Source organism: Pavona decussata, unplaced genomic scaffold (genome assembly GCF_977016875.1).
Source record: "Pavona decussata unplaced genomic scaffold, jaPavDecu1.1 SCAFFOLD_366, whole genome shotgun sequence".
Lineage (NCBI taxonomy): Eukaryota > Metazoa > Cnidaria > Anthozoa > Scleractinia > Agariciidae > Pavona > Pavona decussata.
Genome location: NW_028145742.1, coordinates 293437 through 310313, shown reverse-complemented (window position 1 = coordinate 310313; position 16877 = coordinate 293437). Strand labels below are relative to the sequence as shown.

General features: G+C 39.6%; 2 protein-coding genes across 2 annotated transcripts; both read right to left on the bottom strand.

Moving 5' to 3' along the window:
* Positions 1 to 217: 217 nt before the first annotated feature.
* Positions 218 to 4099, bottom strand: LOC146452544 (uncharacterized). Its single transcript, XM_085097469.1, has 2 exons — positions 1532 to 4099; positions 218 to 499 (listed from the first exon to the last, which is right to left on the bottom strand). The coding sequence occupies exon 1, from the start codon at positions 3931 to 3933 to the stop codon at positions 1564 to 1566; it is 2370 nt and encodes a 789-aa protein (XP_084953595.1). The 5' UTR covers positions 3934 to 4099; the 3' UTR covers positions 218 to 499; positions 1532 to 1563.
* Positions 4100 to 7415: 3316 nt separating this feature from the next.
* On the bottom strand, positions 7416 to 16154 carry LOC146452543 (guanine nucleotide-exchange factor SEC12-like). The gene is made up of 12 exons (XM_085097593.1): positions 15666 to 16154; positions 15022 to 15116; positions 13958 to 14195; positions 13524 to 13624; positions 12491 to 12628; positions 11089 to 11478; positions 10610 to 10693; positions 9601 to 9722; positions 9319 to 9489; positions 8652 to 8724; positions 8330 to 8486; positions 7416 to 7801 (listed from the first exon to the last, which is right to left on the bottom strand). Exons 1-12 carry the CDS (start codon positions 15736 to 15738, stop codon positions 7710 to 7712), a joined length of 1734 nt encoding a protein of 577 aa, XP_084953719.1. The 5' UTR covers positions 15739 to 16154; the 3' UTR covers positions 7416 to 7709.
* Positions 16155 to 16877: the final 723 nt, after the last annotated feature.

Below are 16877 nucleotides of genomic sequence, written 5' to 3'. Positions count from 1 at the left end.
TGGCCACCGTTAAAGTCTTAGCGGTTCCGGTAACTGATCGGACCCGATAAATATATATTTAGTGGTAATGTTTAACGATTGTAACGTTTTTATAACCAGGTAAATGGATCTCTCTGGTTATCATGCCCGGTAAACGCCAGTAGATTGAGGACTATTTTAATCTAATTTCGAAACATATGTATTTATAAATGTTCAAGAGCAGTGAACTATGCAGAGATTTGTTATTATATTTGTTTAATCTCCTTTTTCCTCAGTTACATTCTTACTCGGACCAGATCAAAATATTTCATTCTTGTATTCTTAGAGCTAAAGAAACGCAACAAAAGCAAATTAAAATAGTTTACGCTGTACTGATATGGATATATATTTTTTAAAAGGGGGATGTCCTGTTTTTGCTCTCCAATTATTTGCTAAATAAGTACTCGATGTAATCTCCATTCTGAAGTCTCATGGTTGTCGGTCTGTAGGCTCTTTGTTTGTCATCGGACTTGTCAACAACCTTTAAAGAAAGAACAATATGGAGCTCGAATCCTGTCATGGCTTGCATGAGGGGTGTTTATTTAGCCAAGAGGGAAACGCAGGATATCGAGCGCGAAGCGCGAGACACGAGCGTAGCGCGCGAGGCGAGGGGGAAAGATTTCTCATCCCCTCTAACCTCGCGCTCCGCGCTTGGCTAAAAAAATCGCCTGTTATACAGGCTAGTAATGTCACAGAGCAGAGGCCGGGGGAGGGGGGCTTTACTCCCCTCTATAACCTATATAGGTATGTGTGGCGCCAAAGGATGTGGTTTTTATCCGTTCTGGTCTGTAAGAGGGCATAGATTTTAACCATGTTGATATGAAAGTCTGAAAACGTGTATAGATGTTATAGAAGCTGATATGGTGAATTCTAGAAACCAAGTCTGAAAATGGGGTCTGAAAAATAGTACAGGAAAATTACATATTTTGGTCTAAAATAGGGTTAGGATTTCAAAAACCGGCTGCATCTGTCCCCAAACTTTAAAGTCTGTGGATGAAATCCTAAAATGTGACCATTCAAATGAAAGCTACTGAGCAGTACTTTCCTGTGGTGCCGTTTATTATGCTGCACAAGATTCTTCTAACTTTTAAATCTTTGGATGAAATCGTAAAGTGTGATCATTCAAATGAAAGATACTAAGCAGTACTTTCCTGTGGTGATGTTTATTATGCTGTACAAGTTCAACTTATAATTCTGTGAATAAAATCTTGACTGTCTTGTGACCATTCAAAAGAAAACAATTAATTCTCTTTAATTTAAAGACTATTCTAGATAAAACTTTTGAGTCTGTGGATAGAATTCTTAAATTGTAACCATTCAAATAAAAGCTATTCGACAATACTTTCCAGTAGTGCTGTCTCATTCATGTTCCCAGCTTTTGAATCTGTGAATCAATCCTAAAATGTGATTATTCAAATCAAGCTATCAAGCTATGGGAAACTAAATTTAGCCTCATACATGTAGGTTTGGTGCTGGTTAACCATTTGAAGTGGAGGTGAAAGATGTAGCTTACCTCATATCATATCATGCATGAAAGATATCTCCTCAGCTTGACTTTGACAACTGCTTATCAACCTTCTCCAAATCAATATCAGCATCTCTTTCCTGTCTTTTTTTCTCGCCTCCTGTCGCCTGTGCTTCTGCAGTACCACTGGTTTCTCGCTTATCCGTTGTACTAGTCTCAGATGCACTGCGCCCGCCACGAGGTCCCGCGTTCTCAGTACTGGTACTTTCAAGGCTTCTACCTCCACGAAGTCCTACGCTGTTTGTCCCACTGTGGCTCCACATGGAACTCTCAGATAAGATAGACCTTCCACCGCGAGGACCAGACTCAGTGTTTGCGCTTCTACCTCCTCGGGGCCCATTTTCTACATCTCGTCCTCCACGAGGCCCATTTGTATTATCTGTGTTAACGGCGCTGCGTCCCCCGCGAGGTCCATAAATGTCCCTTCCACCACGTGGCCCACTGAAAGCTGATCTACCACCCCTAGGCCCATATTCAACTTCTCGCCCCCCTCGGGGCCCTGCCTCGTATTCTATACCCCTACCACCCCGAGGTCCTACTTCATAGTAAACAGCCCTCCCGCCCCGTGGACCGTAATAAAAATTTCCCTCCTCTCCATAGCCGAGAGCACGGCCTCCTCTCGGGCCAAATTCCCCTTCCTCCAGAGCTCTCCCCCCTCTAGGACCGTACATGTCTACGTATTCCAGCGCTCTACCTCCGCGGGGACCGTATGTGTAGTCAAGATCTCTTCCTCCCCGAGGGCCGTTGTATAAGCCATAATTCACAGATCTTCCACCTCGTGGGCCGTACGTTTCAAGTGACCTGCCCCCTCTTGGACCATACAAAGCTTCGAACAAAACAGATCGACCACCCCTTGGACCCTCTGAAAGAGATCTTCCGCTTCGAGGGCCAATCTTTGCATAACGGCCTCCTCTAGGGCCAAATTCAATTGATCTACCACCCCGGGGACCGTATTCAACAGCCCTGCCTCCCCTGGGTCCAAAGAATATGGATCTACCACCACGAGGACCATACGCACCCATAGATCTTCCACCCCGGGGACCATTTTCGACGGATCTACCACCTCTAGGACCATAATCTACTGCTCTACCTCCCCTGGGACCGTACTCTATAGCTCTTCCACCACGTGGGCCATAGTAGATTTCTCTACCACCTCGAGGGCCAAAAAACACAGCTCGTCCACCCCGGGGACCAAACTCCAGAGATCTCCCACCACGGGGGCCATATTCTATTTCCCTGCCACCACGGGGACCATAAAATACTGATCGTCCACCTCTAGGACCATATTCAATAGCTCTTCCACCCCGTGGGCCATATCCAATAGCTCTCCCACCCCGAGGACCTGAATTTAGATCTCTACCACCCCTGGGACCACTGTTTCTCAAATCTGAAACTGACCTTACCCTCTCCTCCCTGGGACCTTTTTCGTCTACATCTCTACCTCCTCGTGGGCCACTGGTGGATTGCGTATCTCTTCCCCCGCGGGGTCCGCTCGTGTCATCTTTGGTTGTTTTAGTGTCGGAAACTGATCGCCCTCCCCTCGGGCCACTGTCGGCTTTGACGTCTGACGCTTGATCTGCTGTTGTGGTCCTCTTTTCTTGCGATTTCTCCACAGATCTCCCGCCTCTCGGTCCAGTCTCTTCTACGTTTCTTCCTCCACGAGGTCCATCGTTTTCCACTGACCTCCCCCCTCGTGTTCCGGTGTTTGCATTCGAGGAAGAAGATGCGTCTTCCACAGACCTCCCGCCACGGGGTCCCTCGGCATTCTGCACGGACCGCCCTCCTCTAGGTCCCATGATACTAGAGTCATCGCTGAGAGACCTTCCTCCACGAGGTCCAGCTACATTCAATGCAGACCTCCCGCCTCGGGGACCATTAAACATCTCCACAGATCTCCCTCCTCGGGGACCGTAGTACACACTCCTACCCCCACGAGGTCCTAGGAAATTAAGTGAACGTTTGTAATCTTCATTGCTTTCAAGTTCATAACTCCCTCCTTGGTTTTCATAGTATCCTTCAGGAGGCTCAAATGGGCCGTACCATTCTCCATAAGAAGGATATTCCGGGTAGTACACCTCGTATTCCGGCCTGGCAATGTCCCTAGGGTAAATTTGTCCGTAGTATAACAGTTCGTTGTCGGTACTTCCCGCCTGGTTTTCTTGAGTTTCTTGGTTGTCTGTTGATCTCGATTTTCTGTCTTCTTCAGCAATACTGTAGGAATTTTTCACCGATCCCACATTGTTATAGTAAACCTCGTCCCTTTTCCTGACTGTCTTTTTCACTTGAGTGCTTTGAGAAGATTGCTCGTCAGCCAAACCTCCACACAAGTTTAAATCCAAATGACCAAGAATGAAAACGAAAAGCGCAAGCTTGAACGCTCCAAGCTCCATTTTGTGTAGACAAGGGGAGTTTTCAATCCCTTTTAGTCCACCCTCGTACAAGTAACAACTTTTGGGAAATTTTGTTGAGTAAAACAAGTTCCTCGCGCCTATTTAGAAGGAAACGAGCACTAGAACTTTTAAAAACAGAGAATTTTAGCTTTCTTTATATCTAGTTTTTTATTTCTTGAATAATTGATGATTGCATCAAGGAATTTCAATTCACGCAATGCGACATGTGCGTAATAAAGCGACTTTTACGCTTGTGATAAAACCACAAGGCCTCGCCATTGTGTGATAAGGCAGTTCTGCGAACATAAAATAAACTTTACTCTTCGCTTTGACCTTATGAAATATTTTTAGTCTTCTTGTTCGTGATGAAACAAAACTTCAAGAAACCCTACACAAGAAAACGCGTATTTGGATAGAAGTTTACTGTCAAAATGCACATTTTTTGGACCAATATGAGACAGATGGGCAAACAATATTCGAGTGGTTTGAACAGGAATTCTCAGGTGAAAAAGGCTATCGCAATCGATAAGGAAATCATTATTTGGTTTTATTCATTTCTTGAGGACTTTTTCTGTTCCTTGTAGGAACCATAAACGCGTTTTACAATGAGGCTCAAAAGTTAAGCGGAAGATATTTAAAATGTGGATTTTCTAAACTTGGGGCATCTCACTTAATTAGGTCTGGCAAATTACGCCTTACGTAAACAAATAAATAACAAATTCTGATCAATTCTATTGAGAAATCCATACCCCCGCAGAGATATTTACTAAACTAACGACTGACGTATTTACACTAGCACTCGACAGTTATTTTCAAATCTCAAAATGAACAATTCACGTTTTGGAAAGAGTCGTGTTCGTTGTAAAGAGGGGGAATTGGTGAATGAAAAATAACAATCATTTTATCGTTATCTTTGCTACCAGGTGGAGAAAGAAATTCTCTTTTTTTTCCAGTAATTCACCTTTTAACTCAAAAATATCCGCAAATAACGAAAAGCACAATTTCGCTGGACGCTGAGTCGTTACGTTCCAAATCAACTGCTGAGAAAATGTTTCACCAAATCGCCCAATTATTTTGGTCGCCAATATTTAACAAGTTACCTTTTAAGCAGAAAAATTCACCATTTTGTTGTTGTTGTTGTTGTTTTCATTTTATCTGAAATGTTTTGTCCACCAAATTAAATATCCACATCTGAGCACAATTAGAACATTCATTTCATGGAATTAAATGACTTTCTGAGATGTTGTTTTTGTCTTCCAAGATGTTACGAAGAAATATTTGCAGTAATTGGTTATGGAACAAATCCTCAGAAATCAGCATTACAACTGACTATAAGTGCAATTTAATTTTACTCTCTCTTTTTATGTCCTTAAACAAAAGCAACCACACAATTAAGCGGCGGCGATTCTCCCCTCGCCTTACATGTCTTTTCATTACACTTAAGAAAATCCCCAAAATCCCAAAATAATTCCTTTGCATGCGGAATTAGTTTGTGTTCTATTATTAAACTAGTTTTTTTTTTTTCACTGTTGGTTACATCAGAGGCACCCAACCGTTCGTTTCGATGGATTATCTGTTTAAAAGGCCTTCACTACCTGAGAAATCCTAACTAAATGCTGATAGGAAACTGGATTTTTCTTCAGTAAAATGTCACCTCGAACTTTTGTACAACTGCAACAATAATTCTTGTAGTTTTCAGGAGGACAAAAATGCCGTTTAAAGCCGTGAAACAGGAGTAGCTAGCAGTTTCGGTGAGACAACATCAACGAATAAAGATTCCATTCATAAAACTTTCTGCGACTAAACAGCTAAAGAATTCCGGACAGATCAAACTTTGTTAGTTTCGACAAATATGGCTTTGGCTTTCCATCAAACGATCTCATCAGGAACAAAAGAAAGAACAATTGAATTATTTTTGTTGCTCGATGGATGACCGTGGTTACATTACTGCCTTAATTGTTACATTCCAGTTAACCAGTTTAAAATGTTTACTTGTCATTGCGCATGTGCGATTCATTATTTTTAACTCTGCTGCTTGACGCATTCAACTGCCACGTATGAACTGCGTTGGCAAAAATCGAAACACCGTCATCTTGTACACACTTGCTTCGTTGCGGTTGAAACCCATCTGGCCGCCATCAATCATCTCTGTACTGTGCAACCGCAGAACGCAAACTTCGTTCGAAGAACGGAATATTTTCCCAGATCGCTAGCACACATGCTAAACTTAGGAATCGCGGTTTGGTAATCTGTGAAACCAAATAAATCTTTTACGCTTGCCAAATGAATAGAAAGCTATTTTTATAGATGTTATCACGTAGGCTAACGTTTTACGTTTACTGATCTTATCCAAAGTATTCTGTAAAGGCAAACAACCAGAGCACGTTTCGAAAACATTGTGGCAAAAAATGATGTAAGCATAATTTTTTTTCCAATCATGCTACTCTCTGGGAGAACGATTCCAACTTGGCTGGCTCTACGCTTTGAATTGTACCCAGAGAAAACCAGGTTTGGTGTGAATTTACCAATGAACAATGTCAGAAATGAATGATTTTCAGCGTTTGTAAATTAGAGATGAATTTAAGTTCGTGAAACAGCAGTATTTATATTATAAAAAGACAACTTCGTCGAATGAACTGAACAACCATTCGTTGTTCCTACCAATTAGCTATAGGCTTATTCCGCACTCAACATTTAATTGCATACGATATCATACTACGACAAGGAAAGAAGTACCTTTGAGGCTCAATGGCTATGTACAATGCAGAGTCGTTGTTGATCTTTTCCTTTCATTTACCAGTGAAAACCCTTGTGTATATGTCGGAAATAGCCTTTACAAACACAAGTGCCAGTTCGTTGGAATCAAATTCTTTTCATTCGCATTTATTTGAAAAGAACTGAACTTTTTTTAAGTGGATTAAAGATTACCCTGCGAGCAGAGATCCCATCGATCTTCCTACAAAAAGGCCGTAGTTAAAGATCCTCACAATGGCGAAGGTCAAAAGTTTTTCTCCCTCACTGGATTTCTTACCATGAAAAAAGATTCCAGATATCGCACATATAATTAACTCTATGCCTTTTATTTCACCGTATATAATACGACAATTGCCTTGGTAATCTGTACTGATTACGCTTTGTTGTTAACCCGGGCAAGACAAACTCACGCTTAGAATTCGCTTTCGGTCCGATGATTGAGTTCTGTTTAGCTCTACTTTCGTTACTTTTTAAAAATAATCCATCTCATATGATTGGCCAATTTTCTACTGACTTGGTTTTGAGCACGCGTTCGAATAGGGACGCGGTCATGTTCAACTTTTGTACGTTCTGAAACACCGTCATGTAAGTCCTCTGAGAGTGACCAAAAACCAAATGATGGACCAGAGAATTAACTCTTTAGTGTATGTTAAACTGAACCCATAATATCGCGGTTGGTGGTGATTGGTGCAGTTCGATCTTTACTTACAAACTATCCACACTAAGACTTGCAAATAAATAATTTTATTTCCATCTCCTTTAGTCACTTGAGAGGAAAAATAAAATACATTGCACATTCATCTGCTAACACATATTTATGTCTGCTATTGGATCACATATTGACCATAAGTTATTTTATTATATTTACAACGTAAAGTATATGCTGATGAAAATTTATCTGGACACTAGTGGTAATTTGAAAATGCCGTTCTTCAGTGATAGAGTCTAAGAAAATTGCATCAGAATATTATTTTAACTGTTCTTACATGATTTATTATTTTCTTAATATAGGGTAAATTTATCTATAAATCAAAGCCAGCATAAGCTAGTGCCATCACGATCAGGTACAGCAAGCCCAGAAATCCTACAAGAATCCACCACAAGCTGTATTCATCTACAAAACAATGCATATAGCATATTAGCACAAGGAGTATGGATTAAGGGGGCATTGATACTTTTAGGCGACCTATAAAATAATCTGCAGGGCTGAGTTGCTCGAAGCATGGTTAGCGCTAACCATTGGTTAAGAGGTATTAAAACCTATAGGTTGTCATGGTATTTAACCCAGGTTAGCGCTAACCATGCTTCGAGCAACTGGGCCAATTTATTTTCAGTCCAAAATGTTCTAGCTTGGTTGAAATGAAAAAGTATGAAGTCCACTGCAGGGGTGCTTTCCAATTTTTCGTAAATGGCTGGCTCAGACTAGTCAGTCTGTAACGAATGTTTGGTTTATAGACGGAGTTGATAACTAAAGGAAATTTGTCCACCATAATTGATAAAGAGATTCGAGTGCTGACTTTTCCGAGCGTTAGTCCTTCATCAGAGCGGATCCAACTCGGATTACTTTCACTTGTGGTACATTTACTAACTGGAAATAAAAACTTAATACATAAAACTAAACTTGATACATGATCATACATACTTCTTCTCTTGAGAGTAGTTACTTTGCAAGCATTGTCTGCTGATATGCTGAGAAGTGCAAACTCATTGTGAAGTTGGTCATTCACCAGTGGAGAGTCAGGAAGAAATTCTAATCCAGTCACAAAGATGTTGTGAACACCCTTTAGGGTAGTCAGGGGCTGATGAGAAAACAAAACAAATTACATTTTAGTATGTGCAGGTAGTATCGATCATATCTGAGCCACTTTATTTTGATTTGAGCCAAAATGATGTATTTATCTGTCAAGTTTTTGCACTCCAAATTCCTTCAACGAAAAAAAAAAGCCTAGATAGTTAATACTTACTGCAAGATTCCAAGCAATGAACAAAGAAATGTCACCTTCAGCTGTCCCGACACCAATAAAAGTTCCGTTACCGCTGTGAAAGTATTAAAGAGCAAAAATTAGAGGTCAAATTTATAGACCTTAATCACTTCTGCTTCTCATCACCTCTGAGTTTTGTAGTAAAATATGGGAACTTCCACTGTCAAACATACACACATGCAGACACCACTAATATTGAACAATCAGTTCATATACCATTACGTTTATTCCATTGCACACATACCACACATTAACATTCCAATCCTAGCAGTATGCAGGATGTTTGTCCCATGAACCTAGTTTAATGGCCTTAGCTCCCACGTTCCCCTGTAGCTCAGTAGTAGAGCATCCGAACTAGAAATCGAGAGGTGTTAGGTTTGACTCCTGTTAGGAGAAATTGGATTTTCTTTTACCGACTATGCCTGTGTCAGTCACTGAATAATAAATCATTCATTCATTCATTCACCAGGCTTAAAATATACCATCACAATTATTCCAATCAGTTGTTCCTTTTTTTAGCCTTGCAAAACTGAATTCCTGATATAACTAGTGGAGCCCTGGACATGGTCTACAGGTGTTGACACACTGAAGGCCCTATCAAGCCTATTGAAGAACTATAATGATAAACTACATGTTGATCAATGCATACCTGACAGCCATTTGTGTGAGAGGTTCTATACCAGCAGCTTGGCTCATTGACGGCAGCCATTTTGAGCAATCCCATTTCACTAAATATGATGGTGTTGGCGTTTTCCTGTTGAACTTGGCTGGTACATTTATTGTGAAAAGATTAACTTCTCGTTTCTCATTACAACCAAACCTACAGGAATAAAACAAAATTTGATGATGATAAAACCGATGTGACAAGAGTGTGCACAACCCCTTTCCCTATCCCCATTAATTTGACTCAGAATTACATTATTTTGCATACCTGCAAGCTCTTATTCTGAAGAAATTGTCTTCATCATTAACAGAAAAATGCAGCTGGAATTGCTTCTTGCCTTCTTGTAATCTCCAAACATATGCTGTTGTATCCCTTGAGCAAGTTACAAACTAAAATAAGGAAGGAAGAAAATTACTCCAGTTGAAATCTAAGCAAGGAATTACAATCAAGGACTAATCTGACATACATGTACGTATTAATTATCATTTCTATTGTTTTTTATGTAAAAATTGTAGTATGATTCTATGCACCCTTATTATTCTTGTCTTTTGTTTCGTTCTACTTTTTAGTTGCACGTTATACGCCAGTTAGCTGCACGTGGCAGTGACCGACTCGAAAGCCTAAGCTCCTTTGGTCACTGCACACATTTTACCTTTGATATTTATGTAATTCAATGTTGTCTTTATGTTACTTTTGTGGTGCATTGTAATTTCCTTTTGTAGTAAACTTTTGAAATAGTGCATAAATGAAAGAATGTGAAATCTGAAATCTGTACCTATGACCTGTGTAGGTTCTATTCAATCACATAGTAAAAACAAACTTGATGTGACACCAAATTCTTCATTAGAATCATAGTGATATTACCTTGATATGAACACATCTACATGTATTGCAAGTAAGTTAAAGAGTGCTTTTCAATTGATTGTTAAAAGTAATTGCATGTTTGCTTTGGTTTTGCTCTACTATGCTCTGTGATTGGTCGGCAAAACTTCTGCCAATCTGTCAACCAATGAGAAGCAAAACCAAAATCAATCATGACTTGCTTGCAGATGTTTTCCTGTGCTTGACGCTGGTTACATGCATTTGTTTCGAATTCTGCTTGGTTCAATGCATTCATTACAATAATGTTATGAATGGCCAGAGTAATTATTTTGGTTCTGGTTTTAGGACACTCAATTGAAAATTACTCTAAGTATTTTGACAACTCAGTCAAAGTCAGGATCAAAATGCACTTATCACAATAAGGATATGTACATAGCCAGCCAATAGATCTTACCTGATTTGAGTTTGGATGTACATCAAGGTCATCAACATCTGTTGTGTGTGCCGTTATGTCATGAGCACATTCAAGGGAAGGATACTAAACAAAACATTGACAAAAATGAAGTAAATAACCTTGTGTTTAATTACAAGTTGTTATTCCAGAATAACACAAACACATGCAATGCACAGCTAAAATTGAAATTAATTTTAGATAATACATGACAATTCTCAAGACTGTCCAGAGGTCTATTTCCCATGTGGTGGCTGAGTGCAATGATCTGCCATCTTTACTGGCACAGAAAACAAACCCGGCAGGGAACATAAAACTACTGAGGGGTGATACCTAGAGTACATCCATCATTATTTTTATCATGCCAGTATTTGCTCATTCATGTCCATCTATTAATAACAACAGGCTTTGACTGCATCAAACAGTTATTAAAGCATTGAATAGTAAGTGAAGGAGAAATGACATTTTAAACTTGAAATTACCTTAAGAACCCTGACGTGACCATCTGAGCCACCTGTAACAATATAATTTCCATCTGCTGTGAATCGCACGACTTTTTGAAATCCAACGTCATCATCCTTTTCATCACCGTCTTCTGCACTAACTGTCACTTTAGATTGCAATTCATTTACTACAAATTTCTTTGTCTTTTCTTTAATTACAACTTTGTTTTTCCCCTTTATTTTTGCAGTGTTCCGCACTTCTTCCTTGATGTCCACTTCAAGTAATTGACATTTATTGTCCATTCCAACTGCTAGTATGTTTGACGTCGGGTGTATTGCGCAGTTCATGATCGGTCTTCTTCCTGCCTCAAAGTTGTGCACTTGGGTGGCTTTGAGACTTTTACCATCTCTGCCAAGCTTGTAAATGTTCTGAAATTAAAACAAACATCTTGAATACAAAACAGAATATCACTTTGTTTAGTGTCAAGGTATACTAGCGCAGAGCACTAATTGGTGACACTCTCCAGATTGAATTGGAATTTGGAAATGTTGGTTTTTAAGGAGGGGAAAACTGGAGTACCCAGAGAAAAAACTGTCATAGCAAGGACGAGAACCAACAACAAACTCAAATCACATGACTCTGAGTGTGGAAACTGACCCGGGCCTCCTTGGTGGGAGGAGAGTGCTTTCACCACTGTGCCATCCCTGCTTTCCCTGAAACAATATATGTACATGCTTGATCAAAAATGTTAAAACAAGTGAAACTACTACATAGCACCATGATGAAAGACCTTCTGACGATCTTTTGAACTCTGATAACCCTGTTAAGCCTAATTATCAACGTACAAATTCTCCTTATGGATGTCCATACATCCCTTAATGCTGTGGTCGGAAGAAAATGTTTTAACATCTACTGTGGCGACCATTGTTTATACTGATCATTTCCTTTATTCTCGTGACTGGTAAGTTTGATCATGCATATGTTTATTGTTTAAAGCAAAACAAGAAGCTGATCGTGGTTGGGACATTTAAAGATTAAAAGGGTGCGAGTCGGTGCAATTTAAATACCTTCATTTTATTAGAAAAATGAACTCAGTTAATTAGATCTAGAGCGTGCCCCTGGAAGGAAAATCGTTTCTTTTAGATACATAAATCTACGATTAACACTTTACTTCTATAAGTAGTGAAAGACTGAAACACTTGTGTAAACAAGTCGAAGTTTGACTTGAAATCACCACACAGCTGATTTAATTTGACAGAGGAAAGTACTGTACACCTGTATCAGGCAAACAAAACATCTCGTTCAAAAGCAACTGCCTTTGTTCATCTCGCAAGGTTTATAAAATAAGAGGCTGTGCCACAGACAGGTAACTACAGACAACTTGGAACACCAAGGAGAGGAAAATATTTGGACAACACAGTGAAAACACTGAATACAAACCAAAGCATTTGGAACACCGGTCTTCGCTGCACCTCCACCGCCGGCGATCAAAAAATGCTCCCGGTCCAAAGCATTTACAGCATAAAGGGGGAAGTTCGTCGTTTCTAGAGTCGTGAACGCCATCGTCCTTGGAGAAATCTAGAGGTTACAACAAGGAAAAGTCGTAAATCATTTGGTCAAAGTATTCGACGTGGCTCGAAGCTTGGTTACACATGCTAATGGGTAAGGCCGCTGATCACGGTTCGCAAAATCGCGGAAGCGACAACGATCCTTATCAAATGTGCATTACTATGTTCCGTATCTGGCCCATGTGGTTGAGCAGTAGTTCATTTAGCGTTTGTTAAACAACGGCTTCAACACTTTCCGCATTCTGGATTAAAAGACAGCCCCTTTTAAGACTTGCAAGAAGTTTTTCAAAACGGCAAAAGCGCGGAAAATCACGAGGAACAAGGGGACAAAGCGTGGGTCAGCATTGTGAGCCTGGAGCGTCACTTCTCGATAGCCTTCTCTAGGCCTGCCCCAGATCCGTTTATCCTATTCTCCACACGAAGCAACTGTTAACGCGGTCGCACGCAAAGGATAATATGTTACCGTCAATCCCATTTGCACCAAAATGTAACCAGTTTTTTGGGGGCAGTTTTTACACTGTAGGGTTAACCTCTTAACTTCCTTTTCAACATGTCTTCTTTTCTAAATTCTTATGTTTTATTTGTACATATAGTCCTGTAATATCTGCATCCTGAATAAAGCTCGCATTAGCCTGTAGAACAGGCGTTATTGTTTTGGCGTTTTTCAGGCGAGTGGAGGCAAGCGCGAGTCATGTACGACGGGAGGAGCGCGTTATTTTTTTCGCGCCCCTTCCGTCGTGCATGACTCGCGCTTCCCTCCACACGCCTGAAAAAGCAAAAAATAACGCCTGTTCTGCAGGCTAAGCATGTATGTACATGTATATTTATGAATGCCGCCTCAAAATTTCTGTCACATTCCAACCGTTTTCTATCCCCACCCGATTGATACCGAGACTGATACTTACAATGACCTCCACCAACAAGCAAACGCTAACGATAGCCAAATTGACGACGAAAAATATGACCAAGGTATCCTTCAAGCTAAAAACACCATCACAGAATTGACCTGTTAAATGAAATAGCAAAAATTTCAGTAACAGAACTTGCAGCTGAGTATCTACGACAACATCAAAGAGAACTGAGAACACATGTACGTTTATTTGCACTTACTCTTAAAGACAAAGTCGCAAAGGCTCGTAAGAATTTCTCTAACGTTGTAGTCACTACGCCGTTGGAGAAAAGAAAATTCTTACGAGTGTTGTGGCAAATCCATCCAGTCAAGAATTTCCACCCAGCACAGGCCAAAGCCTTAAGCCATATTGTGCTATCATGGACAAATCTCCAAGACCAGTCGATCAAGCAGCTCACATTACCCCAATCGTATTTGTATTGTACTTACCCCAATTAGACACAGAAAGCCACTGGGTCATTCCACTGTAGACTCCTCCAGCCATTTTACCGGTAAAATTAATGATCTTACTTCCTGGTCGTATCACTCCCTCCAGAATCCAGCTAGCCAATCTCGAGGCATAATCATAACACGTGGTCCATGCCTGCGTCAAAATGTTGATGCTGTTTTCGTTGTTGCCCTGGCAACGCGCCGCATTTTGGGGACAGGCTTTTACGACCTTGTTGGTCTAAAAAAACATTTATAGAGAAGACATAAATCGACATTAAAACCTTAATTGGCCATAAATGAATGTTTGGTTTATCAACAGAGTTAATAACTAAAGGAAAATTGGCCACCGTAAAGAGATTAGAATGCTCTCTTCATTGGGCCAATTTACCTTTAGTGATAAACCAAACTACATTCGTTTCACCGACGCAGCACCGCAGTTTCTTCAGAAACTAACCCCTTTACTTTATTGACTATAATTTTGCCAGGCCTTGTTACCATCAAATGAAAAATGTATATAATTTATAAAGGTTGATTAAATTAAGGACAAAAACACATCTAAACAAAGTTACTACTTTACAAATGTTTAAGTTTTCCATTAACTAAGATTGAAACTATTACTACTGCTTTTGGTGTTTTAAATCCCTTAATTCTTTACGATGTGAATCGAATAAGTGTAAACTGAACACATCGATATATCATTGTTGTGTGGCTAGTACTTATTGAAGCCACCGCGAATACAAATTCTCAAATCGCAGGAAACGCAAACAAACTCTCTGAGTATGGAGCCACTTTGCTATATACCCTTTCTTTCCACAAACAATTCGTCTTCTACTTTTTTTCCTATAATTACTTCAAAGTCTATTAAAAGTGTTCATAGTTTTCGAATTTGTACTGTAAGGAGAATATGGCTTTTGATAGAGACCTTAATCTTCGACTTTCTGCATGATTTTTTCTTTATATTAAACGTTTCTCTTGTGGGCGCGCAAACATCCCGCCAGAACGAAGCAGCAAATGGTTGCGAAATACATTATAGCACGAAAGTAAACATTTATAAATTCTCAAACCTTCCTAGTCCAGCGGCTCCCAGCTACCGGTAACTCGTTCTCGTTTAAATCTTTAGCAAGACGATTTTGCTGTTTCTTTACGCCACCAGGGTTACCTGCAAAAAATAGAACAGGGAATCCGTTATAAACTGGAATGCCTTATAATATCAGCTGTAGAAAGCAGCGAACTACTCATAAACGAAATAAAAATAAACTACACGTCATTATACTACATGTTTCTTCTCCTTGTTTTAGCAAAAGTTCAACCGAATGGATAAAAAGAGGATTGGCCGATTACTGTCCAAAGTCATAGTTACAGTGCGCGTTTCAAGTCAAACCAGAAATAAAAAAGAATGCGCGCGCAAAATACGCCTTCGAACTACCATGGCAACTAAGATTTGTTTTCTTCTTCGAAGAATGAAGCAAAGGTTTTAAAATTTACTGCCAAAAAATAAATTATTCCGTCTTTAGGGCTGTACTTGGTTTTTCTATTCTTTTGTAACTAAAGAAAATTGCAAGATTTGTTGCGAGAAGACATGCAGTTGTTGCTAATAAAAGAAATAGATATTTCTGAGATTCTCTTTAAAAAAAACTTCAAAGTGTGACCAGTAACAGAGAAAAAGTGAAAAATAAGAAAAAAACATCAAAATTGACTAAAATCTTACCTTTTGGCGCAGCGACAAGATCTACGATTGAAAGCACAAGCAAAACTGCTGTAAGTGCAGTTTTAAATTTCATTTCGAATACTCGACTTTTCTCTTTTTGCAAAACACTCACATGTTGTACATGATTGGTCTGCGAAAAATAATAAAGTGAATGGCAACGTCACAATCACATTTTATACGCATGCGCGCGTGAGGAGTAGAAACACTCGTTCCCAGGGACCATGGGTTGTTCGTAAAAGAGCGCTGGCATTCGTTTGGGATTATTCTTTGGTTTATGAATGTGTTCAAAACAGAGCACACGGAATATCAGTTACAACGGAACGAAATCCCGTCCGACTAAACACAACCAGCAAAGCTCTCTAGACCGACCTAATTAAGTTGTGAAAGAACTTTTGAAGTTGGCCGCGACTATCGACTTAAATAAGGTGTGACACTGAACAATTTTTAACGCAACTTAGTGCGACGACATACTTTGAACGCAACCTACAAGGTGTTGCAAGTTTTTGAACTGTTTAAAAGACAGATTAAAAATAAGGCAATGTAATGCTTCAACAAATTGCTTCTTGAAAATTGTCACAGGTTAAAAGCGTTCACAGGCCTTCGCGCTCAATGTTAGCGCAGTGTTACACGGAACGAGCAGAATCGCTTTCTTCTTTTAAACTTTTTATTAAAACTCATCGTTTCTAACATTTGCAAGTGAGACAGCACAAGTCAGTTTTTCTTAGTATTTAAATTAATTTATATTTATTGTCACGTTTTATTACCAGGGCCCCTCTGGATAACAGCCATGTAGCTGAATGGGCCACCCTGGCTTAATAAAGTTTAATTTTTCTTTACTTTACTAACGAGTTTTAACAATAAAGTTATAGCGTTACGCACGCGTACACGCATTGTCCTGTTATCCAATAAATTAAAAGAGAAGGTGACTGTAAACTCTTTTTGTTGTTTCATGTGAGAAACACATGTTGAATTTATTTGGCTACTTTGCCTGCAACAAGGAAATGTTGTTTCCATTTTTTTATATATAAATTTAAGATAGAAAATGTAACACAGTTACTCGAGTTTCACGCACTAAGCGATCATCAGACTGTACCGTTGGTGTTTCTAGAGTTATAATTTAAGGAGGGCGGTTGGAGCGATCTTGCTTCTGATTGGCTGCGTAGAATTTAATTTCATGCCTGCATTTTGTAATTAACTCAGATCGTTTATTGA

Coding starts and splice junctions, on each gene's coding strand:
- LOC146452543 (XM_085097593.1), bottom strand. CDS start 15,738: ATGAAATTTAAAACTGCACTTACAGCAGTTTTGCTTGTGCTTTCAATC. Junction 12,629..13,523: donor GCTTGTTGGTGGAGGTCATT/GTAAGTATCAGT, acceptor TGTAACCTCTAG/ATTTCTCCAAGGACGATGGC. Junction 8,725..9,318: donor CTCACACAAATGGCTGTCAG/GTATGCATTGAT, acceptor ATACTTTCACAG/CGGTAACGGAACTTTTATTG.
- LOC146452544 (XM_085097469.1), bottom strand. CDS start 3,933: ATGGAGCTTGGAGCGTTCAAGCTTGCGCTTTTCGTTTTCATTCTTGGT.